Here is a 26698-nt window from a genome sequence, read left to right as displayed (position 1 = left end):
AACAGATGGGGGGACTTTGCTAATTGATTAATTTGGCACTAGAGCAAGACAACCAGGGAAGACACAACAATCAAAGAGGCCTTTACATTTCAGAGCAACTTGAATGCAGATTATGGGGAGTGAACTAATAGAATGGGAGACATTCAAGATGGAAGAGGCAGCAGGATTAAGTACAGGACTAGCAGTCAGGAGCAGCTGTGCTTTATCCTGCTCTGGCCCTGACTTGTTATACGATCTTGAGCAAGGCTCTTAATCAGCCAAGGGCAGAAGTGATGTGTGAAGAAGGCTTGAAAGGATGGAGAGGAGTATTATTATTATTGTTCTTTAAAGTTTATTTTTCTGTGGCTGTTTGTTTTCTATATTTAAAAAAATTAGCTTTTCTCTATTCTGTTGTTCCTGGAAGTCTGTATGGATGACTGGAGAACTGGAAATCTGATTAATGAAGACTGGAAGTGATTTAATATTCAGAGCATTTAAAATCTTTGTTTAGTCTTTGCTTTAAGGCCTGAGAAACCTTGGGAGAAAATAGATCTTGTAATAAAGACTCACCACTATTATTATTTGTATTTCATTCATGCTTAGGGGGCCACCTGACAATGAAGTCGCATTGTGCTAGGTGCTGTACAGAGTAAGAGATTTGCTATGAGATTCAGGCCCAGATCCTGAAAGCTATTTATGTGCCTAATTCCCCTTGAAATCAATAGAGGGGAGTTAGGTACTTAATACCTTGAGGATCTGGGCCTAAGAGTTTATAATCTAACTAGACAAGGCAAACACAGAGTGGGGCTGGAGGTGAACAGGCACAGAGTGGGGAAATGGCTTGCCCAGGCCACCCAGAAGGTCTGTAGTAGAGCTGGGAACAGAACACAGCTCTCTTGACTTCTAGCCCGGTGCTTTAGCTACTGGACCAGGCTGCCTCTCAAGTCAATCAAGGGGTGATGATGTTCACCCCATCCTTAAGACCAACAACAGTACTCCAGGAGAACGAGGAAAATCCGGACTAACAATCCTGACATGTCTACAGTTAAACACACACAACCATTCAGGCCAGCTTTAGCCAATATAAAGAAGTAACACAGGACACAAACTCAATTCCCTACCTCAAATCTCTCTGTACCTCTGTTTCACCAGGTGCTAATACCTACCCAATAAGAGATCATAAAGATTAATTAGTTAATGTTTGTAAATCACTATATAAATATTATTGTTAAAAATTCTATTGACTCATTAATTCTTCCCACAGGGTCTAATGCAAGATTGTTACAAGGTTTAGAGCCCTGATTGAGCAAAGCCTTTAAGCACATGCCTGACTTTAAGTGCATGAGTAATTCCTTTCCCATTCAGCAAAGCATTTAGGCCCAGGTCCTTAAAGATATTCAGGCTCCTAATGTCCACTGATTTCAATGGATCCGGCCTCTGGCATGTGCTTACATCTCATTGTCTTTAATAGAAGGTGAGCACATGCTTAGAGTTCAGCCCATGCTCCAAAAAAACGTTCCTGAATTAGGGCCCAGGCCTTTAGTAAACTAGGGGGAAATTTTCCAGCTCTTTACAATAAGGTGTGTCAAGTCGGTACCAATGATTGGGAAATCTCCTATCAGCTGACTGGTCTGATTTCTGGACTCAGATGAGGCTCATTGCTTGTTTGCTGTGAATTACATATAGCTGATTTTTGCAGCAGTGTTCAGGGGGGCTTCTTAAATTAAAGGTTTTTATTGCAAAAGGCAAGTTGCTCCAATGATTGTAACATGCCTTTCCAGGGTTCCGTACTGGCAAACCCTCTGGTTTTTACATCAACATGTGTTGGTTTCAGGTGCTCTAGGAAGAATGAGGAGTCTCTTTCATTTCCACACCAGGTTTTGAACGTCCTGATCACTATTCAAACTGCATTTGAATATGTTCCCAATGAGAGCCTAATTCCATTCCTTTTAACCTGTCACCACACGTTCAAAGTTTCCAGTCCTTTATGCTGCAATGCAGTAGCCTGTGTTCCATGACTGCAAATTAGTTCACTGAAGAGTATGCTTTCCACTTAAGGTCATGATTCTTCAAATTCCTCTGACCCCTGAGTCTGCACACAGTCCCACTGAAGTGCCTAATTCTCTATATACATTGGTCTTCTTATTTCCCTCAGTCAAAGAGTACCAGGCCCTACACTCATTGAAATAGAGGTCAGAGCCTCCATTGACTTCAGCAGGAGCAGGATTGACCCTAGAATTATAGCTATGAGTGACTGGAGAGAACTGATGTGCCCTATAATCCATCCCATGTAGGATCAAATAAAGGATTTGTTCCTACATTGGACAAAGTACTTTGTCCAGAGTCGTTTAAAATGACTCAAGCAATGAAGTTCTCACACTTGCCTGAGAAGACTGTTCTGTGATCTAATAGCTCTCAGCCTCTTCCATGCAAACTATCCCCAAACACTGCAGAGTTAAAACAATAAGGTTACAATGTGAAATAACAGCAGCGGGGGAGACGCACTGAGAAGTATAAGGTAAGGCAAAGAAGTGCTTTCAGTTGAGAGATGCAGGAGAGATGAAATACGATATTTCCTGTACTGTCTGGTTAAATCTCTATGCATTTCTCTCCTTGCTTCAGCCATCAGGGACCAAACATTTTTAAAAAAAAATTCTAAGCCCAGGGTTGGTCTATGCTAATAATTTCTCACATCCATATTCATCTGAGCATCTGCTTGAGTGAAATGCACACATGATGCTGGAACCAAGATCAGTCATTTAAAAGATTGTATCCATGCATGCCGTTCTAGGGAACACCTGGATGCTGCTGGCACATCGGGAGATGCGTAAGGACACAAACCAGTTTAGTTTGATCCCTAGTCATTTGCAGCTTTAACTCCAAGAACTTGCTAGATCACAGCTGGCTGACAGAATCGAGAGAGGAAACTAAGTTCCTTGGGGCAGGCACTTGTCTATTTCTTTGCAAAGTGGCAGGTCCACTTTGGCACCAGGGCTGGACTGTTCAGAGGCACCTCAAGGAATTAGGACCATGGACTACCATAAACATCAGCATTACAAAACCCACTCACAAGTGGCACCTTTAGCAGGCAGTCCCAACAACCACTAATGAATGAATGGGCCACTGAGGTTCCACTGAATTATGGGCCCTCCAGGACAGAGGTTACAGACAGTGGCTGAGATTTTAAAAAATGACTAATGATTTTGGATGCCCAGCTTGAAATGCCTCCAAGGTGCCTGATTTTCAGAAAGTGCTCAGCATCCAGGCCTCTTTATGGTGGTTGCAGTTGGGCACCCAAAATTACCAGTCCCTCCTTGAAAATCTTGGCCAGTGGCTTGGTTTGCATTACATTTGCTAGTCCTGTTTTAACACATAGTATCTAAACCTGATTTGCCAATTGTACTGTAAACAGGGCCCACGTTTGTCCCCCCAGCCCATGTTTAACCCTAGGGTAAAACAGGATTAGCAATAGCAGTGTAAACATGCCAAGTGGTGGGGGCAGTGTGGGGTACGTGAGCTTGCAGTGATGTTCTTGGATCAACAGGTTATTTTAGTCCTGAATTCCCAATTACAGTAGGTCCCTTTATACCATCCTGGCTCCGTACAGGGGCTTTAAAGTGGAAGGTAGCTATCTGACCATTTCACATGGCTAGAGCAGGACAAAAAGGCCTTCGTGTCAATGAGAATTAGGCCAGTTTTCTAGCTGGGCTCTCAAGACTGCACCTTTCAGCAACACCAAATTCATTCACTTATTTATTTTTAAATAAGCCAAATGGAGTCAGCTTTAAAAAAAATCTGGACTCCTTTAATAAACCAAACCGCAGATACCTTGTCCTTTATCTCTCTGCTATGTCTAGCAAGAGTCCACTCCGGCACTGATAAGGGCCCAAACCCAGCCCTCCCTGTCCCGTCTGGTATTTTCGTGTGTTCATCGTCTGGATATTCCACATAGTTCTCTAGCTGATGTGTTTGTGTAAATTCACACAGCAGGGGAAGGAGGCATTTGCCTCTGAATGTATCTGGGGATAGGTTTGTAAAGCTGCGGTGATGAAGAGATTCCTGAGCACTCCAAAGGCAGAGAATTAACAACCCCATAACCCTATTCTCCATCTTCCTTCTCTCCAACCTCTCTGGTGAACTGAAATATCCCTCCTCTCCAGCAGCTTGTCATGATCAATTTAGATTGCAAACCTTTTAGGCACAGGGCCTGTGGCCTTGATTCTGATCTTGCTGGCACCAGCGTAAATCAGCAGTAACTCTGTTGAAATCAATCAAGTTGGAGACATATAAAACCAGCGTGAAAGGAGAATACAGCCCTATAACTTTAGTCACTATGGAAAGCACAATGCATTCCTGCGTTGCTATGTACAAATGAGAACAAACAATGCATCTGCTGTAGAGACTTGAAAAAAGGGTATACTGTCTCTTACTACTATAAGCTGATCAAGATAGGGTCATTTAGGGATTCTGTCCTTCACCTAACCACAGCACTTGATAATTGGGTTAGGTGTATTAGGTGGGGGTGGAAGTGGAGTTCCACATAATTGCTGGGCCAGTGGTCTTGCAAACCCTAGCCTTCCACTCTGAAGAACAGCATGATGTTGTTTGTTTAAACAAATGCAGACAGAAGCACAATGATAACTCCCTGTAAAACTGGATCCACTAGTACTTAGAATAGGGGGGTGGGGACAACAGCTTATTGCTATGGGCCAAATTCTGTCTTCATTTACCCAAGGGAAGACAGTGGACCTGGACCAGAATAAATGGAGACAGAATCTGGACATGTGTGTAACCTATGTCTCAAAAGGAGACACCATGGCGTTAGTTGCACTGGTGATAGTAGTTGCCACTCCAGAATAGAAGAGAGCCCTTAGTGAGAAACCCAGGAGTACCAGTACTGTAAAATCATTGGGTCTGCTTCTCCTCTTACACTGGTGTACCTGCTTCAAATGGATTTACACTGGGGTAAGGGAGAGGAGAATCAGACCTTTTGTTTTATAAAAGTGCCCAACCATGAGAATTTTACACAGCTTGTGGAGATTTATGATGCAAAAAATCAAGTTACCTTAACTTCTATGTCTTTGCACTTGCCAGCTTTTTTCCATCAGAGTGTAAATAATGTCTGACAAGTGATCATTAAAGTCACCTCACATCAGACACCAAATAGTACTCATGGGGCAAAAGTCACTACTGACCAGGGCTGGATTCACACACCAGTAGCATAGCAGCAAAAAACTCTATCCCATTGCTTCGAGGGACTTGTAATAAACAACCCAGTGAAAACATAACATGGTAAGAAAGAGACACTACGTATGCACTGGGGCAACTCACACGGTCACGGGATTTTCAAAAGGAGACTAATGGAGTTTGGCTTCCGACAACCCAGTTAAGTCAGTGTAATGGAGTGGACAATCAGGCTGAGAGAGTAGCTAGCAGGAATCAGACCTAGCTAATAGCTCCTCCATGACTCAAGTTACTCTGGTATAACTCCACTGGAATCAACCAGCATAGAGAGCCTGGCTCAGCATAGCCAGCATACCAGGTTCTGAGCACTGTTTGACCAGACACCAGCTGCAACTGGACTCCCATACAAGTTCTGTTTACAGGCCCCACTACTTCAGCTCCACACATGACAGACCTTAGGAAACCACCTGTCCTTTATTATTAATATATGAACTAAAGCATAAAAGTGTTTGGCATAATTTGAAGCCTCATCCCTCCAGTTCCCTAAAAGTGGTTTGGGATAGGGAAAAAAAAAAAATAAATAAATAAAAAAAAAAACACAACACGTCAGGCTTTTTAAATACAGGATTAAGGGGATTAGACAGTCACCTACTGCACATTTACAATGTAACTTTCTAAGTGTTGCCTGATAAAGCAAACTTAATGGTGATGCTCAACCATAAACAACAGTCAAGGCTTCTGAATGTGGTGAGACAAAAGGTCTTTCTACATCATCTATATCACTTGAGGTCATCCCAGTGCAAACACACAGCTGAAGGATTATTCTGTGCTGGGCACAAGTCAATGAGGGTAGGTCAGTTTTCCAAACAATAAATCTAGATCACCTTTGCAAGCAGCCACAGCAAGGAATGAGTGACCCTGGAGGCTAAAGACCCCACCTCTAGGCAGTGCTAAAGAGGCATTCTGGTGGGCAATGGTGTAGAGGTAGCTTGGCCCACTACAGCAAAACAAGCAGTGAGATGTGTATCTTAGTCAACCTGGAGGCTTTGCAGAGACAATGTGTCTCTGGAAAAAAAAACTCTCCTCCTACTCAGAAGAGAATTTCACTTTCTGTTCCTTGCATGGTTTGTGTCATCCATTTGGTGTAGAAGCAGCAAATTTCAGTGCAGACCAGGACAACGGGGGTTCTTATATCTTCCTCTGAAGCATCTCGTATTGGCAGCTAGCAAAGACAGGATTCTGGATTGGCTGGACCTCGGGTCTGATCCAATCAGGCAATCCTTATTCTCCAAACAATACGCAGGCCAAAATTCTCTGCTAGTATAAATTGGCACAGTTCTACTGAAGTCAGTGGAGGTGCACTAGTTTACACCAATAAAAAATTGACCCAATATCTTTTATATTTCTATAGCATTTTTTATTCTGAAGTATCCTAAAGTGGTTTAGATCTATAGCTACACAACCACTGAAATGCAGCCAACGCTGGGGAGAAGGTGGTAGCTGATGCACACAGCATGCGGTGCAAATGTTGGGGGTAGGACATATGTTAGTAACAGGCCAACTCGTATGAAAAGTGTAATGGGCTCGGTCAGAGCAGAACCACAGTTTTCAAAGGTTTCCTTTAAACACAGCAAGTTGCACAGATCTCAGTTCATCTTCCTCTGAAAGGCGGAGTTGATTCTGTTTAGATTCCAACCTGCAATTCCAGAGAGTGTAAGTATTTGATACCTGTAACATCCCCTGACAGAGCGGTTACCAGAATTACCCCGATCAGAGGGTGAAGTAAGTTAGATATAAATACCAAGCAGTCTGTTCACAAAGTGGTTAGAGGATAGAATCAGGATAGCAAGGTTCCTATATGCCACTCTGCCATTGACTCACTGGGGTATCTTCAGCTAGTCATTTCACCTCCCCATACCTCAGTTTCCTCATCTGTAATATGGGGAGGAGGAGGAGGATGATACCAACTCACAATTGTAGACCACTTTGAGATCCAGGGCTGAAGAGTGCTATGAAAATGCGAAGTATGAGAAGAAAGGTTGCTTTCAGGGATTAAGAAATACAGCAAAATGTATGCCCATCTTTCCCTAGGAAAGTGCACTTAATCAATCATATTCTATAGAAAGAAGGTGACTGTGTAACTAGGGAAGAGAAGAAAATCTGTTAGAACAAAATAATTATTTTGTGTTGAAATTACAAAATGCAAACTTATAACAGAAGCGGCATAGCGGATATCTAAAACCACATGGGAGACAAAAGACAGCTTTCTTGGCAGGTGATTTTTGATCCAGAATTCCTATTACTAAGTAACTGATTAAGAATACACATTAAGGGTAATACTCAACTATGGTTATTTAAAAACAAGTCTGAAAATTGCCCACCCTGGGAACATTGGCTTCTTTGTTTCCCTATTTGCTGCGACCTCGCCATGCATAAAAAAACCCACCTTATTTTTTTTCAGCCCTTGCAACTACCTCTGAGCATCCACGCTTTTTATTATTCCTAGCAAATAAGCAATTTAGAGCACAGTTTAAAATAAATAAATCGAATCAGGAGCTTGGAGATCAAGCGCCATCTAGTGTCCCACTTGAGACTGTAACGGGCACTGATGGGAAGCCAACTGGGAACTGCAAAGGCCAGCGCCCACTACAGAAGCAAAGGTAAAGAAAATGGATGACTTGTTTAATGAACTTCAGCACCCAGTGTGCTGGGCACTTCTGAATATCTAACTCTAAGTGACTTCCGCCACAAAAAAAACCACAGTGGGTCTGACCCAGGCCTCCCAGTCCATCTCTTTAGCCACAAGACAATCCTACCAATAGTCACTAGTCATCCCCAACACTGATTTGCATGACTGATGCAATTCACCACCACACAGCTCCTTTCACTGCAGGACAGCCAAAACATGGACAAGACAGCTGAAAAGGAATATACTTTTTAATTTAACACAAGCTAAATAAATACACAGAATTTTCCTTCAGAATTTAACCTGTCCACCAAATTTACATTATGAAGTGGCTGTCCCTCAAATATTCACCCTGCAGACATCTATAGACATGTATTTATGTTCCCCTTGGAGCACAAGGTGATATCGAGATAAGTTTGTACAGTTTACTATTTACCTTTAGACTAAACAGGTCTAAAACTAAACTACGTATACAGATTTGCTTGATTTTAGTCCTTCTTGGTCATAGGAACTGCTAAGTGTTGCAATGTAACCTAACAACAGTAACATGTAGGTCTACAACTTAAAAGTGACCAGACAATCATTTCACAAAATTCCCTCTGATTCACCAACAGGTAAACTACTGACCCTACTGAAGTCCGCAGGAGTCTTACCACGGACTTCAACGGGGCCAGGATTTCATGCAATACACAATGGCCCCACAAGAGCTGGATTATGAAGGGCATCTCAGCACACACACAGTTGGAAAGATCTTTGCTACTGTCTTAACAAGGCCATATTTCTCTCTGGTATTTCAAAACTGCCTGTCTTAAGACCATTCCTGCTTCTCCTTTGTTTCTTCATGTTTATTGAAGACTTATTGGTCTTATGAGGCTTTATGGTCTTAGAGGGACATGCTGACCTTCTAACAAATCCATTCAGGTATGTTTCAGCAAGGAAAGGTTTTGCTCAGAGGAAAGTGGGAGCTAGACGGACAAAGAAATTTGTGCACCGCTGAACTCGTTGCATTTCAGATCAGATTTTCAAAAGGAACTTAAGGGAGGCAGGCAGCCAACTTCCACTGAAATTCATGTCTTACTTTCTTTCTTCTCCCCTTCTTAGCTTCTGCAATGTCCAGATTACACCTCAGGGTGGACTGCACTAGTGTTGGCCCATCCAAGGTACCAGGTTGAGAGGTAAGATAAGAACAGTTTGTCAAACAACTATCATTTTGCAAGGTATTTTAAGAACAGGATCTGTTTTGCATATTATATGTATAAATGTCTTTCATCTGAGGATTTCATAAATGCTGAAGAGGCTAAATGACTTGCATGAAGTAACAGACCAAGTCAAGTGGTGGGGGTGGTAACAGAACCCAAGTAGTCCTGACTTCCAGTCCCCTATTCTAAATCATTAGACTTACTTTAAAATGTGAAAATATTAAAGCTTTTCAGACAATATATGGTATGCCATTTCTCTTTTCCTTCCGCCAGGGCTCCAGCAGCTATCTGGCTGATGAGATGATACTAGATAGGGTTACCATTCGTCCGGATTCCCCCGGACATGTCCGGATTTTTGAGCTAAAAATAGCATCCGGGGGGAATTTGTAAATGTCCAGACTCCCCCCCCCATGCAGAGCGCGCGCGGCTAACAGGGCAGCTGGATGGTGCCATTTACATGGGGCTCCAACAGCCAGAGAGAGTCCCCTCCTCTGCTTCCCCCTCCTCCCCCCTGCAGCAGAGCTCACTCCCTCCCTCTCTGCATTCGCAGATCGCCTCCAGCAGTCTGGAGCTCCTCCCCTGCTCCCCAGCATGCGGGGAGGAACGGCTCAGGCAGTTCCTGAGCAAGCTCACAGAGACCTTAGGCGAACCGAAGGCCAACAACAAGGGGGCCAGGGGGTCGGAGAAAGGGCAGGGAGGTTCTGGAGGGGGCAGTCAAGAGACGGGGTGGGGGGGTGTCATAAGTTCGGGGGGGGCTTTCTGGGTGTGTGTGTGGATAAGGTTTTGGGCAGTCAGGGTACAGGTAGGGGGTGGGGTTCTGGAGGGCAGTTAGGAGCAGGGGTCCCAGGAGGGGGCAGTCAGGGGACAAGGAGCAAGGGGGGGGTTGGGAGTTCTGAGGGGGGCGGGAAGTAGGTGGGGCAGGGGCAGGGCGGGGCTCCTCCCGTCCTCTTTTTTGCTTGCTGAAATATGGTAACCCTAATACTAGGGTAATTCATCATTAGGCTCAAGATGTGGAAAACAAACACACCAAGTAAGTTGCAAACTTAATAAGAGAAGCTGGCTTATTTAATATTAAGTAAGTCTTTGCCTTCTACTGCAATGAGTGGATTAGAAGTGCCAAAAATGGCTATGTTGGGTCTTATTCTCCACTGACTTGAACGTACCACTTGCACTTGTGCTAAATGAGTGTGAAATGCTGACACTGATTTGGCAGCAGATTACATTCACTTTGCACAGGTGCAGAGCAGTGGTGAATCAGGACCATTGGTTCCTATAATTCTTTACAACAGCCTCATTGGGTACATTCAGCATGGAATGGAATAGAAGGTTTCTGAAGATCACCTTCAGCAATGAAAGGAAATCAAGTTTGAAATACTTAAGCTGTGGCATAAGTAGAAGGGATTCTTCATAACGTCTAAAATCACTTCTTTCTCCCACTGATCATAACACCCTTTGGAAGATCAGAAAATTAATTTTCTGTGATTCTTAATCTTCTTCTTTCCATTAGACCCACATGGGTTTGTTACTATAGGGTTGCTCATGGGTGACTGTACATCTTTTCTCCCTCCCTGGAAAAGTAACATTTGGTTTGGAAGAAAAACACAGAATTCAAGTGTAATTCACTAAAATACCTCAGTTACATTTTTGGCCTTCCAAGTTTGACACACAGATTTGCTGATTATTTTGTTTGACCTTTTAATGGCAAGCAGCATTATCAGGTTCAACTGGTCGCAAATAAATAAGAAATTCTGGATTGGTAGTGGAGGGAGATGGCAAAGCTTCAGATCACAGAGTCTTTATAAAAGCCTTTACCTGTGGGGGAAAGAGAGCACCTTTTATAAAAGTGAAATTTATCAGACTGCACGAAAAGCATGCAACAAAAACTTAAGTAGTTCTACATTTCATTCAAAACAATCTATTTGCTAAGGAGTCATCACAAGGACTTCAAAGTTAGACTATTTTCTTAGGAATACTGATAGAGCAACAAGCTTTAGCAGGTCTTAAAATTTTTGACCTGGAGGGGGTCAATGAAGAAGATATCACTATTTTCATTGCAGTAGTGCTCAAAGTTCACCATCAAGGTCAAGGCCCCCCATTGTGGCAGGCGCTATACAAACACACATGAAGATTACAATCAAGCATACAATTTTTCATATACATTTTAGAGGACAGGCAGTAACACTGCAATGTACTCATATTTAACAAATCTGTGAAACATAACTCGTTTATTAGACTCATACATACATGAATGCATTACATACACAATATTGGTAGAATACAATCCCACCAATGTATTCCCTGGGAAAATACCAGCATTTCCCCTCTAGCAAGCCAGCCACCACATCAATACAACCCCACAAAAGGAAGAATACTACTATCTTCTGTGTTTGCACAGTGCCTCACGCAATGGATTCCTGGTCCAGGACTGTGGCTCCTAGGTACTTATCATAATACAAGTAGTAATAATAAAAATGGACAAACATTATCCTGCTCTTAAACAAACGAAGCTCCACTATGAACTTCCTGGCAGAATTCACGGTATATTTTCACTGATCAGAGAAGTAATATTGTCATCTTCTATTTATTCAGGCTCCTCAAGGATGAGAGGAGCTATAGTTTTAAAATCTATTCAGAAGGATCGTTTTTCTCCAGTACTGAAATACAGTGCCTCTGAGGTGAAACCCGTCAGCTGTTTAATAGCTTACAAAAATGCTATGGTTTAGGGTAGGAAACTGGAAAATCGTATCCAACAGCAACTTCAGTGGTAATTTACACAGATAGCATGTTATTACTTGATATGGCATTTGGCCAAGAGGGGAAAACTATGCCTTTCAAGAAGTGTGACTCTAAAGATCTCACAGCAATCAGGCCTTTAGTTTTATGTCTTATCTATAAGTCATCACCTCTAGCAGCACAGCATCTCTTAATACCAACCCTGGATGCTGGAGACAGTAACTAGCATACATACACAGCACCTGGAGCTCTCTTGTCCAATTGCTGACCCCACCTGACTGATTAGCTTGTGGGATGAAATGGGATCAGAGTATAAGGTGATATTGCTGCAGGGACAGTCCAAGCTGATAGGACAGTACATAACAGATGGCTATTAGAAGGAGAAAGACATGCAAAGGAGAAAGAAAATATTCCTCATTCTCACACAACATGTCTAATTATGCGTTTTACATGAATAGCAAAAATGAGCTGGTATCATCACTGCTTACCTTCCTCATGAGGTCCTCTTGTTCAGCTGGGTCATCCTCAAAATCATTATTGACATCAAGCACAAAGACTGGAGCATTCCTTAGGTTTTCAAAGTGGACCCTGAAGAAAACAACAAGAGAACTGAACAATAGGCTTATTAAGTGTACCTCTGGGGAGAGGTAAGAGACAATATGCCCAGACACAGAACAGATGTGTCACACCACTGCTTCAACATACGTTTATTTTATCATAAGGAGGATGTCTGCTGCATAAGAATTTCACCATCATTAAAAGAAGACTCCTCCAGCTGCAGAGAACAAGTCCCTTCCCTCCTGCCCCATCGAAAGAGAAGATTTCCAAGCAAAGGGCTTGATGCTGAGAGATGCCTGGAACCCTCCACTCCCATTGGCATCAGCACCTAAGACAGTAGAGCTCTCTACTTGCTTCCGAGCAAGATACCTATACCCTGTTTGGACTCCAAGATTCAGTAAACTACCAGCACATTATACAAGCAAAACCCAAGGTAAGAGTATGGAAGGGAAGGGGTCACCTTAGATTTTCATGAGGTAGATGAGCTTTCTCCCTCTTCTGAGGCCCATCATGAATTTTGTTATACCCTGTTGGTATCTGGGAAGGGAACATGCCTAATAGAGCAGAGGACTGGAACCCCAAACCCTTGGGTTCTATCACTGATTGGCTGGGATACCTTGGGCAAGTGACTTTATTTCTGTGACCCTGCTGTGTGGTACGAAAAGTGATAGAATGAGTAGTCAGTGGAGAAGCCCCAGAAGCAGCAGCCCCTTGACTATCTGACTGTAGTTGGGTTAGAGTGGTCTCTGGGAAGGAACTACAGGATTTGGTGTGATGGAAAGAAGCACAAGTAACAAAGGGGAAGCCTACTGCTGAAAGGGATGAGCCTGCTGAAATGTCCTTAGAAGACTGTGTTCGGTGTCATTAAGATAGATGGCAGAAAGCTGGCTGGGTAATGGGAGGACTAAGTGAGGGATGAAGAAGGGTGGTGGACAGCTGGAGGCATCAGGGAGGGAATCTCTAGGGTTGGGAAAGGGTACCAGATTATACAGGCAGGATGGTGGTAGGGAGCTAGGCCACAAACTAAAACAGGCACCTCTGCACAGCAGAAGACATATTATTCACCCATTTGAAGTGCCAGGCTTGCTTCGCTGAGAATCTGGAAGCCATTTCTATTGTCACTTACTCCGTGGTTTTCTTTACTAGCCAGTTTTCATGCTGAGTGTGAAGCTGCTCCAGATATTCCAACTGGATCGCCTTCTCCTCAGGCCTCCCCCTTCGGTGCAACCGCTCCAGACATTTCTGAAGGGAGGAAATGACAGCTCCTCCATTAGCATGACCCACTCATTTACCCCTCAGGACTCAATGAGGTCTGCTTTGCAAACCCAACCACATTTGCATGGGGCCAATGGGTATGGGGCACTTCAGACAAAAGCAGTAGTTCAAATTCAGCATTAGGCAGCTGGAAAGGGATGCAGCCACACAAAGTAGGGATGGCTTCACACAACAGACAAGTTAGAATTCACAATGCCTGTCTAGGGCCAGACGTTTAGTGGGTATGTAAGGACTTGACCTTTCATCCACTGGAGTTAGGGGCAAAACTCCATTAACTTCACTACAAGCACAACTGGGCCCCATACTTGGTATGTTTACATACACACCCGCCCAGTGCTAGAAGGGCAGCAACTTGTGTCAGTGTTGACAGATACAGCTCTGGAAGAAGCTGAATCCAGCCATCATCAGGTAGAGGAAGAGCCAACATGATGCACAAAGAGGAAGCCCCGAGAGAAGCCATCCATACATAAAAGCAGTCTATATTCCCCCAACCCTCAAAGTAGTTTCCCATATACTGAGGCTAAGCCTTTAAAAAACCATGAGCAAAGAGTAGCTGTTTGGAACAAAGACTGCATAGTCAGCACTACATAACAGAGGGAACTGATTTTCCCTCTGGGTTACAGAATAAGTTCTTAGAAGAAAATTGCCTCTCCAGTGAGGGCTATGTGGTCCAGTTCACAGAGCCCTGGATTAGCACTTGAGATTTGGGTTCTATTCCCGATTCTGCTACTGATCTGCTGTGTAAGCTTAGCCAAGTAACTGGATTCTTTGTGCCTCAGTTTCCCCTCTCACCCTTTGTTTTGTCTGCTTAGGGCAAGTTCTTCAGAAAAGGGACTGTCTCTCACTATGTATACATATAGTGCCTTGAACACTGGGGCCTCAGTCTTGGTCCGGGCTTCCAGGAGCTACCATAATACAACTAGTGACTGACCTCAACTACTCGCTGCTTTCCTGCCTTGAGCAGTTGCAAACTGTGTCAAGACCTTTACAGTGAGAGCCCAGCGCAGTTAGAAGGTTCTTTATAGAAGGATGTGCCAGAATTATACTAGGATGGGTAAATAAGTTGGCAATCACAGGAATTTCTAGTGCAGACAAGTCCTTCGGTGTATTGGTTTTTACCCTCTCACATTTCTGGAACCTTTCAGAGACACCCACCCCGCATTAATTGCTGGGCTATTATCATCATACAGATTGGGAACTGAGGCATAGGGATTAACTGACTTGACCCAAATTACACAGCAAGGCTGGGAGTTGAACCCAGGCCTCTTGAGTCCCAGTCTGTTTCTGAGATGATATGGTCCAGAGTTCCTTTGCCTCTCAAGGAAAGCAAGGCCAGCCTTCAATGCAGCCACTAGAGATGATTTTAGTTAGTTTCCAGTCATGCTCTCAGTTACCTCTGGAGTTGCCTGGAGATACAGAAAGCCATGCAGAGCAATTCGATCCCCAAACTCTTGTAGGAGGAAGGTGTGCAAATCCTGGTAAATGGTCCATTCAATCTCAGCGAGGTGGCCAAGCTCAAAGAGATTCTTAGCAAAGATGTACCTAGGAAAGGAAGGACAAAAAGAGAACAGCAAGTAAATTAAACCTGCCTAAACAAACTCCCTGCAGTTCTAGAATGACAAAGTATATTTTAACTGTGGTAAGATCCATAATGCACCAGGCACTGCACAGACACACAGGAAGACACAGCCCCTGTTCCAAGAGGCCATGTCGACAGCATAGACTTAACACAGACATTTCAGTACCCAGAGAAGAGAGACAAGTTGGGCTGTTCAAACAGCGTCACACTGGATAGCAGAACAGTTACTCGAGGGTTTTTCTATTGCTAATTGTCTTAGTTCTGGACTAGGTAGTGCAGTTGTAGCGGTGTTGATTGGGCTGTCAGCCCTGGAGGATGAGGGCATGTTTACCTACAGAACAGGGATGGAGTTGACAGTGGCTGAGGGAGCTTCCCTCTTATACCACCCTACCAATGTACCTCAAACCTGACTTGTAGGGGCCCATTGTGATAAGAGGGCCTATAAAATATATCCTTAGTCATGAGTTTAATTGTAAGAAGTGAGTGAAAGTTCATGTGATGTCACAATAACCTATAATAACAAATATTGATGGGAAAAGGCACAAAAAGGAGACAGAAAAACTGAAACAGTCTAAACAAAAATGGCCTACTGATACAGTTCTCAAGGATTGTTGAAATCATGCTTGTGAAAAATAGATTATGTGGAGCTGGATGTTCGTGAACCAAAATTGGTGTGTCAGCTATTAGGCCTAATTGGTGGACAAAATAATGAGGAAATGAGCTATTCCACACATCACTCCCTTGTTGGGTCCTTACAAAAAGAGAATTTTGAGGGTTGGGTGGGGACACTCAAAGAAACAACGGAGGCTACTGAAACAAGACTTGCCCTCAGGGCTGCCACCACTATCACTTCCTGCAACCTGGGGCCTTTGGGACCGTGACAGACGTTCTGACCAAACCAGGCCACAGGGAGGGACCCAGATGACATCACCATTTCTGTCAGCTCCAGCTGAATTCGAAACACAATCTGGGATGAGTTATAACCACGTAAGAGACTCTGAAAACAAGAGAGCTTTTCCTTCTAAAACTGATTTCAACAAACAGCAGCTTTAGCCCATAACAACCAGCTTTTCCGTCCCCCCAAAAAGAAGAGTTATTGCCGTTTTTGGATACCATCTAAGGCTTTGTCTACACTAGCAAGTTTGTCAGTCTGCAGTGTGGGGAAGAAAAAAACCCACCCCTAACTCACAGGGTTTTCCCACAGGGAGGGATAGCTCAGTGGTTTGAGCATTGTCCTACTAAACCCAGGGTTGTGAGCTCAGTCCTTGAGGGGCCACTTAGGGATCTGGGGCAAAAATTGGGGATTGGTCCTGCTTTGAGCAGCGGGTTGGACTAGATGACCTCCTGAGGTCCCTTCTAACCCTGATATTCTATGATTCTAAGTGCCGGTGTGGACAGCACTATATCAGCGAGAGATGCTCTCCCACCGCTCATTTGGAGTGGTTTAATTACGCCGGCAGGAGAACTCTCTCCTCCTGGCACAGAGCAGCTACATAGGAAACTGCAGCGGTACAGCTGTGCCACCGTAAGGTCTGTAGTGTAGACATAGCCTAAGAGACTATCAAACAAAGGGCTTTTCCTTTTAAACCTCTCTCTAGCAAAAGGGAAAGGAAACAAGAAATGTTGTTAAATTAAAGCCTTATTTAATGCTTTACATTTCAAATGCTTTAACTGTTTTTCCTTCTCTTCATAGAATATCAGGGCTGGAAGGGACCTCAGGAGGTCATCTAGTCCAACCCGCTGCTCAAAGCAGGACTAATCCCCAATTTTTGCCCCAGATCCCTAAGTGGCCCCCTCAAGGATTGAGCTCACAACCCTGGGTTTAGTAGGACAATGCTCAAACCACTGAGCTATCCCTCCCCCGGGGGAAAAAAAACCAACAACCTTTTCTGGATTTTTAATGGTGTTTGCACCATGGTGCTAAGCAGGCTGAAGTCTCTGTATACCAAACCTCACACCTTGTTTAAGACTGTTTAGTGTTGGATGGTGACTGGGTTATGTTAACATCTTTGGCCCATATGTACTCCACCTAAATTAATACAACAGACCTTCTCTAGGGTTGGGAAGGGAGTTGTGTCTCATTGGAGCATTCAGTCTTTTACCCGTCTGCTGAGACCACCAGCAATGCTGAGGTCAGATAGTACCGATCCTGTTGGCTGTGTGGTGTGATGTGAGGCTCTCCATCCCCACCCCAGCTGCAGCAAGGCAGAGACTCACCAACTCATTTCACACAGACCACCAACTGGGCATGACATAGGGCAGTAACAATTTTTGGTCACTACTGACCTAAGCACGATTTGAAACAGCGCCCTAAAGTTGTAAGGCTCAATTAACTCATTACCAATTCCCTCAGACATTTAATTCTAACACATTTAAGTGAAAATAGGTTTCCCAGACTGCGATGTGGGATTGGTATCATACATTAACTTTCCCCTTCTAGAAGAGCTTAATCCCCAGAACCAAAAAGGTGTTAATGCCCTCCCGCACTGCTTGCAGGCAAAAACTGTGGAAATGGGTCTTGGAGCATGGCCTCAAGATTAACAAATTTTGGTTGAGTCTTTGGAGTGGTCCCACTGAAAACCCTCTACTGCAGGACCCTTTGATGAAATGCTGCCCTTGAATTACAGAGATGCTACTAAAACAGCCAGCCAGCTACTATTTTTTTTTTAAAATAGTGAATTATAGTCAGGGGTTATATTTTTCCCCACACACCATGAATTACTTCCCTCTTTCACAAGTCTCAACCCAAAGTGTTTGCTTCGAACACACTGTTTATGCTTCTCTTATGTAATGTTCACACTTCCCTCACTTTCAGCAAATGCATAAATATAGTTTATTACCTCACCTCCAATCCACTTCACCAAGGCATCTGGAAAAAGTGACCCTTTAGCCAGATCTAGTGCCAACATATTCCAAATAGCCTAGAAGGCATTACATCATAGGAGACACCTCTTTGGAAAACAAACACTTTCAGTATACCTCATGCTCCACTTCATACAACTGGACACACAGAAAACCTTGTAATTCCCATTTTTCAAGTCAACATCTGTTTAAACACTGCAAGTCCCATTATCTGACAGGAACTACAAAATATATCACACTCCTTCCAGTACACACATGAAACTTTAATTAAATGAGTGAGGATGGTTCTTTTTGGTCTGCAACATAAGTGGCAATTAGCAACTCAAAATACATGTTCAACTAGGTTCTAAAGATTATTTCAAAGAAACAATACAAATGGAAACATTTAAATGAATATATAAACCTTTAAATTAACTGCTTTAATTAACATTCTTCTGCTGTGCTGGAAAACCAACCACAACAGCATCAAGGTAATGCAAGAGAATCAGGAAATGAAACGGACTACAGCACAACAAACACCACAGATCAGCTTTAACTAGTCCTTGGAACTTAAGGACATTTAGCTTACTAGCTAAGGTTTTCGTTTGTCCTTTAGAAATGGACTGCTGAGAATGGTGGCATTCGGTGTGCTTTCTTCATGCAAGACAAAGTCTGCTTAGTCACACTGGTAACTACAATGGAGTTATTTCCAATTTACACCAGAGTAAATGAAAGCAGTGGGAACATGTATGAACTGCTCCAATTAAAATCATGTGAAACATTCATAAATATCATGTGCATATTACATGAACCTATGACCCTTGAGGTATCAGCAAGATAATTTTGTTTGACCTTTTTAACCAAAATGAATCAGGCAACCATCAGGCAGAGTTCCATGTATACCAAAGAGTGAAATTGACCAGGCTACTTTCATTCCCTGAGTCGAGTGCGTTGTAAATTGGAAGCAAGAAAAATAACGAAAAACAAATTTGAATCTGAAAATCCAACTACCTCTTGTGTTCCCTCTCTTAGGGGTTTTTACAGGACACCAATCACCTCTGGATCTATTATTAACATATGTGATTTTCTTTTTTAAATATCAGTTTCAAGTTTATGTTGACAGTAGGACTTTAGCCCATTCAAGTGCCAGATAGATTGCATTATCATCTCATCATTAGTCCAGAATATACTCTGAATGTGTTTGATTTCAGAGATGCTTGAACACATGCAGATTTGTGCATCACAGAGACCTAGAATTCAATCATTAATCCACCATTTCTGCTGCTCTTGTAGGTGCCAAAAGACAAAATCTGGGGCAGTTTATGGAAGGATGATCTTTTGTTAAGGCACTTGACTGGGACTCAGGAGACCGGATTCAATTTCCGTCTCTGCCACACACTTCCTGTACAACCTTGGGTTCAGTTCACCAACACCCTGCACTTTGTGTAGTCATTTACACTGGTGCACAGCAAGTATGAAATTCTACTCTTCTGTTCTGATGGCATTTTACATTTATTTTACATTGGTGTAAGTGACAACACAAGGTGCAGAACAGCAATGAATTTGGCTCTTAGGCTCCGTGCCTCAGTTTCCCCATCTGTAAAACAGAGGTAATACTCTCTACATCAGAAGTACTATGATAAGAAATGTTTGTGATATTATGGTGAAAGGGGTCAGAAAAGTGCCTATTTACATAGTTGTAAGGATTTCCTGATCAGTTTGATGATGTTAAAGGGGTTTGTGTCAGGAACCCACTTCTAGAAAACAAACGGTATTTATTGTGTAGGCACCAAACATGGCCTATTTTTTATAAAAGAGACATGGTATCTTAAATGGCATTGCCATGTTTCTCCGCACATACTGACTAACAAAGCACCGTAGTTTAGCTGGAGCAGTCAGGGGTTTGGAGATTTTTAGCATTGTACCTATCACTGTATACAGATCTCTCAAAAATCTGCACTGGATCCCAGGTCTTCAACAGCTTCTCTGAAAGGGGCTCCAGCTGGGCCTTAAGTCGACTCATGCAGGAGTATGTCTGGAACGTATAGGACCACCGAGAAGGCTCCTGATAGACCATTTGAAGCAGGTTGCCAAAGTTCTGAGAAGACGAGGTCTGCTAGGGAATGGCAAAAAGGCACATTTAAGAAGAAAGTCTCACTGAAAGAGGTTCTCAGGCTACCATCCCTATGACTGGACGCAGGGTATTCTCAGTGTAGAACAGGTGCAAGACTCAGATTTGCACATCAGAAGGAATAACTATGATCATCTAGTCTGATTTCTTGCATTACATAGGCCAGGGAATTTCACCCAGGGATTCCTGCAGTGGAGGAGGTTATTCTCTGCTATGTATGTGACGCTATTTGAGCCCAATAGCTTGAGTTGAACTAGAGCAATGGTTCTCGACCAGGGGTACCCATACCCCTGGGGGTATGCAGAGCTCTTTCAGGGGGTACATCAACTCAGCCTAGTTTTACAACAGGCTACATAGCGAAGTCAGTACAAACTAAAATTTCATACAGACAATGACTTGTTTTATACTGCTCTATATGTATTACTGGAATGTAATACAATAGTTATATTCCTATTGAGTTATTTTATAACTATATGTAAAAATGAGAAGGTAAGCAATTTTTCAGTAATAGTGTGCTGTGTGACACTTTTGTATTTTTAGGTCTGATTTTGTAAGCAAGTAGTTTAAGTGTGGCGAAACTTGGGGGTACGCAAGACAAATCAGACTCCTGAAAGGGGTACAGTTGTTTGGAAAAGTTGAGGGCCATTGAACTAGAGCATTTTAGAGATATCCAACCTCAATTTAAAGACTCCAAGTGATGAGGAATTTACCTTAAATTATTCCAATGATTAGCTACCCTCACTGTTAAGGTACAACTTTTTATTTCCAGTTTTAATTTTTCTACTACAAACCACTGGATTTTATTCTGCCTTTGATAGCTAGAGTCACTGTAAAGGGATTTCTAGACCATGATCAAGTCACCTCTTAACCTCTTCCTTGATGAACTAAATAGATTAAGCTCCTTAAATCTCTTACTGCATGTTTTCCAGACCTCAGATTATTCCTGTAGCTCTTCTCTGAATCCTCTCCAGTTTAAAAGAAGTGTTGACACCAGAACTGGACACAGAAAACTCAGCAATAATCTTTTTTCTCTAACGCACATAGAATCATAGAAGATTAGAGTTGGAAGAGACCTCTGGAGGTCATCTAGTCCAACCCCCTGCTCAAAGCAGGACCAACACCAACTAAATCATCCCAGCCAGGGCTTTGTCAAACCGGGCCTTAAAAACCTCTAAGAATGGAGATTCCACCACCTCCCTAGGTAACCCATTCCAGTGCTTCACCACCCTCCTAATATCCAACCTAGACCTCTCCCACTGCAACTTGAGACCACTGCTTCTTGTTTGGTCATCTGCCTCCACTTTGAACAGACTAGCTCCATCCTCTTTGGAACCCCCCTCCAGGTAGTTGAAGGCTGCTACCAAATCCCCCCTCACTCTTCTCTTCTGCAGACTAAACCTCAGTTCCCTCAGCGTCTCCTCGTAGTCATGGGCCCCAGTCCCCTAATCGTTTTTGTTGCCCTCTGCTGGACTCTCTCCAATTTGTCCACATCTTTCTGTAGTGGGGGGCCCAAAACTGCACACAATACTCCAGATGTGGCCTCACTAGTGCCGAATAGAGGGGAATAATCACTTCCCTTGATCTGTTGGCAATGCTGCTACTAATGCAGCCCAATATGCTGTTAGCCTTCTTAGCAACAAGGCACATGTTTGACCTTGATCCCAGATGGCTGCTTGTCAACCATTTGGGGACAAAAATTATGCTTGCCTTACCCGCCTACCCCAGTTACTCCATGGAGTTTATCATGAAGGAGGAGAGCAGGTGTTGTCCCCTCCTGGGTTGTGGTACTTCATAGAAAATTGCTACTATTGCTGGTCAGGAGCGGTTGATACATGTACATCATTTAAAAAAAAAAAAAAAATCACAACAACGAGCTCATGATAAATTAAAGATGCAAGTCCTGTACAAGAAATATCAGGGAGACTACAGAGATACAAAGCATTAGCAGATCCCATCTAGGTCTTTAATAAGAATCCGGTTGTTCTGCTCAACATTTCTTTTGCCATTAGAGAGCTGAACTCAATGCAAGTAAAAAAATATTTGTCCTCTGGAAACAGGGATTTATTTTTTAAAGCTCTTAAGAATTTAAAGTTAATGCAATCGTAGTCTAGATCACAGGAGTTGGCATGATAAATATTTATCTCCCCTTTAAAAACATGTATCTATTCAAGTATCAAGTTATGGAAGAGATTTATGGATGAGGAAAACCATCTTGAATAGAGACCAGTTAAACCTGATGATGTTGTCACTGAACTCCCTTCTTAATCTTGTCTTACAGGGAAAGGTTGAGGCACAATAGTAGAACAATGAGCAAAGCATGTCCTGACACTGCCCGTGACGTACCTACGCTGCGGATAAAGAGAGGATTTAGGTCCCCGAGGTTCATAAGCACCACTAAAAAAAAAAAATAATAATAATTAAAAAAAAAAAAAAAAAAAAAAAAAAAATCACACAACAAATTTTGAAAAGCCTAAAGCCAGGTGATGGAAACTCTTGTCACAGCGCCCACGAACCCCCACTCTGGTTATTCACTTTCACACTTACCTCTCTGCTACTGGAAGCTTGAACCTTTTGCCATTTTGCCACTGGTTCTGTAGCCATTTGCCATTCTGGAAAGGTTTTCCCCAGCAGCCTTACGAAAGTGGACTTGCCCACAGCTGCAAATTAAAATACAAAAGCAGTTGTCAAAGTCTGGTTAGGAAAGCATTATCAGATCCTGCAGGTAAGCTCAATTAAAAAAAAATGACTTTCTTAAGTAAAAATAGAGACAATGATACATGCAGGATTTGCCATGCCTGATCAGACCTTTAGTCATCTAGCCCAGTATCCTGCCTCCAATAGCAGTAAAGTTGCCATTGTTTTGACATGTATTTAGTACATATTTTGTTTTAAAAAATACACTAAAAATACCTTTTGGTAACCCCCCCTCTCCATACAGAAGAAACTCTCTCAAATCAGCACACAATTAACATCTTCTCCCACTTCTCAAAGATTGAATAGAGACTCAGTATGAGACCCTAACTTTTTTTTTTTAAAGCCAAATATATAACAATACATTTACTCGACACAGACAACATATAAGAGGCACCTAAAGAACACCTAAGATGTAGACTTACTAGGACTTTATGAAGTACTAGTACTAACAAAATAAACTGGTTGTCTATTCCTATTTGTCTGCCTTAACTTTTAAGGCCACAGTTCTAAAAACACTCATCTCTATGCATAATGAGTATTTGAAGATTGGGGCCTTAGATCATAAACTCTGAGTCTGGGACTGTATTGTATTCTATGTTTATACTGTGCCTAGCCCAGTACATCCCTGATCTCAGCTGGGGCATCTACCATGATAGAAATTTTAATACAATCTACTGTTTGCCCTAAGATTCATTACCCTTGCTTTTTATTGGTTCCACACTAGTTTCCAAAGTTTGGTCACTTGCAACGAATCTTCCATCCATTAGTATGAATTAGCAAAGTGCTAGAGTGTTAAATTTAACACTATGAAGCAAAATCATAATCTCATTATTTAAGGAGAGCACTGGTGGATCTTTTCTTTCAGAATCCAAAACTATGGGCTCTTGCTTTCTGTTCTGTACAGTACTGAGCATGCTGTCCAAGCTTCCAAGATAATATTTTGGATCCCAATCTCTGCAAACCCCTTCCACAGATCCTTAACTATAAATCCCACTGAAGTCAATGTGATTACTCATGTGTTTAAGAGCTTGCAATATAAGGGGCATAGAAGGGTCTTATGTTACTAACAAGATAGAGCCAACACAGAGCTTTAAAGCAAATCTTTTTAGATATCTAATCTGTTTGCACTCCACACCGACACCACCATAGCCAGTGACACAGGCTAGGGCACTGTCACTGCCCGTTTGCCTTTCTCTCTCACACTCTAGCCCAAAGCTCTGATGTACAGACCCCTCTGATGTTCCTTCAGCGCGCCCTCTCCTCACAGCCCCCACCCCCTCCCTCTCCTCACAGCACCCCCAGCTCCCCTCCACCCAGCACCCCCCTCCATCTCCTCACAGCACCCCCAGCTCCCCTCACAGCCCCACCACCCAGCCCCCCTCCTCACAGAACTCCCATCTCCTAACAGCACCCCCCACCTCACAGCCCCCATCCCCGCCCAGCACCCCTCCTCCTCACAGCCCCCCCACCCAGCACCCCCTCTCCTTACAGCCCCCAGCTCCCCTCCACCCAGCACCCCCCTCCATCTCCTCACAGCACCCCCAGCTCCCCTCACAGCCCCACCACCCAGCCCCCCTCCTCACAGAACTCCCATCTCCTAACAGCACCCCCCACCTCACAGCCCCCATCCCCGCCCAGCACCCCTCCTCCTCACAGCCCCCTCACCCAGCTTCCCGCTCTCTCTTCACAGCCCCCCTCACGGCGCCCCTCTTAACGCGGCGCCCCCCGCCCGTACCGATGTTGCCCTCGATGGAGAGCCGCCAGGCGGGACCCCCGCGCCGGGCCATGCCGAAGCAGCGCGGGAGCCCCCCGGCCGCCGCCGCCCGCCGGAGCCTCAGGGGCAACAGCGGCCTCATCCCGCGCCAGCCAGGCCCGGGCCCTGAACGAGATGCAAATCATATGCTAATTTATGTGCCTCTCCGGCGGCGGCGCCGCGCGGGTTGGACGTGCGCGGATCGCCGCGTTCACATGCTGACGTAGTCGCGTTTCTGGCGGTATGCTGATTTATGCAGATGACTATTATAATATGCTGACGTATGCAGCTTGCCGTTGTAGTCATATGCAGACGTAGATCAATGTATGATAACGATATGCGGCCGTATGCCGATTGCCAGTATAATAATATGCTGATTTATGCAGATTTTCATGGTACTGATATACTGACATCGATTTGATTATGGTATGCATATTGATGCTGGTTGCTATTATAATGATAGGCTGATTTATGCACATCTACGATAGTGATCTAGGGAGCATTTATTATAATAATATGCTAAGTTTGCAGATTCTAGCCGATTTAGGCAGATGAACCTGTCTGAAAACTATGCCGATTTATGCACATTTCAGTTATAATGATATGTTGATACAGCTAGATTTCATTATAATGATATGCTGATTTGTGCACTGTTCCAATACAATTTTACCAACATAATTATCTGAATGTAACTCTCCATGTGGACACTCTTATTCCAGTTTAGATTATACATCTTCCCTATAATTCCAAAAAGAACGAGGAGTACTTGTTGCACCTTAGATACTAACAAATTTATTTGGGCATAAACTTTCGTGAGCTAAAACCCACTTCATCAGATGCATGCAGTGGAAAATACAGTAGGAAGATATATATACACAGAGGACATGAAAAAATGAGTGTTGCCATACCAGCTATAACGAGAGTAATCAGTTAAGGTGGGCTATTATCAGCAGGAGAAAAAAAACTTTTGTAGTGATAATCAGGATGGCCCATTTCCAACAGTTGACAAGAAGGTGTGAGTAACAGTAGGGGGGAAAATTAGCATGGGGAAATAGGTTTTACTTTGTGTAATGACCCATCCACTCCCAGTCTTTATTCAAGCCTAATTTAATGGTGTCAAGTTTGCAAATTAATTCCAATTTGCAGTTTCTTGTTTTTGAAGTTTTTTTGTTGGAGTATTGCGATTTTGAGGTCTGTAATCGAGTGACCAGGGAGATTGAAGTGTTCTCCGACTGGTTTTTGAATGTTATAATTCTTGATGTCTAATTTGTGTCCATTTATTCTTTTGCGTAGAGACTGTCCGATTTGGCCAATGTACGTGGCAGAGGGGCAATTGCTGGCACATGATGGCATATATCACACTGGTAGATGTGCAGATGAACGAGCCTCTGATGGTGTGGCTCATATGATTAGGTCCTATGATAGTGTCCCCTGAATAGATCTGTGGACAGCGTTGGCAACAGGCTTTGTTGCAAGGATAGGTTCCTGGGTTAGTGTTTTTGTTGTGTGTTCTCTTTGCTGATACAAACTAACACAGCTACCACTCTGAAACCTATAATTCCAGTATACTGGTATAATTCTGCCATCATAAATATAATTTCCTGTGTAGACAAGCCCTTGACACCTTTTCTTAGTCAAGAACTAGACAAATTTTGAAGGATTGGTCCAAAAGAAATCTGATGAGGTTCAACAACGACAAGTGCAGAGTCCAGCACTTAGGAAGGAAGAATCCCGTGCACTGCTACAGGCTGGAGACCGACTGGCTAAGCAGCAGTTCTGCAGAAAAGGACCTGGGGATTACGGTGGACGAGAAGCTGGATATGAGTCAGCAGTGTGCCTTCATTGCCAAGAAGGCTAACGGTGTATTGGGCTGCATTAGTAGGAGCATTGCCAGCAGATCGAGGGAAGTTATTATTCTCCTCTATTCGGAGAGGCTGAGGGAACTGGGCTTGTTTAGTCTGCAGAAGAGAAGAATGAGGGGGGATTTGATAGCAGCCTTCAACTACCTAAAGGGGGTTCCAAAGAGGATGGAGCTCGGCTGTTCTCAGTGGTACCAGATCACAGAACAAGAAGCAATGGTCTCAAG

The 26698-nt window shown here is 43.3% G+C and overlaps 1 protein-coding gene across 11 annotated transcripts; it reads right to left on the bottom strand.

The window, feature by feature from the left end:
* Positions 1-5752: 5752 nt before the first annotated feature.
* Positions 5753-24789, bottom strand: DGUOK (deoxyguanosine kinase). 11 transcript variants are annotated; one of them, XR_010598595.1, is made up of 8 exons: positions 24595-24768; positions 22710-22822; positions 19960-20150; positions 15009-15156; positions 13466-13581; positions 12270-12369; positions 10680-10860; positions 5765-7172 (listed from the first exon to the last, which is right to left on the bottom strand). XR_010598595.1 is itself a non-coding variant. In XM_065584395.1 (8 exons), the coding sequence occupies exons 4-8, from the start codon at positions 20109-20111 to the stop codon at positions 10834-10836; spliced, it is 543 nt and encodes a 180-aa protein (XP_065440467.1). In that variant the 5' UTR covers positions 20112-20147; positions 22509-22559; positions 22710-22822; positions 24595-24677; the 3' UTR covers positions 8083-10833. The 11 variants fall into 11 exon arrangements, 7 of the variants coding, with proteins under 7 accessions (XP_042703549.2, XP_005314162.3, XP_005314161.3 ...); XR_010598596.1 differs by lacking the exon at positions 5765-7172 and adding an exon at positions 8083-8989; XM_065584395.1 differs by lacking the exon at positions 5765-7172 and adding an exon at positions 22509-22559 and having other exon boundaries at positions 8083-10860; positions 19960-20147; positions 24595-24677.
* Positions 24790-26698: the final 1909 nt, after the last annotated feature.

This window comes from Chrysemys picta, chromosome 2 (assembly GCF_011386835.1).
Source record: "Chrysemys picta bellii isolate R12L10 chromosome 2, ASM1138683v2, whole genome shotgun sequence".
NCBI lineage: Eukaryota > Metazoa > Chordata > Testudines > Emydidae > Chrysemys > Chrysemys picta.
This window is presented reverse-complemented; position numbering and strand designations above follow the sequence as displayed.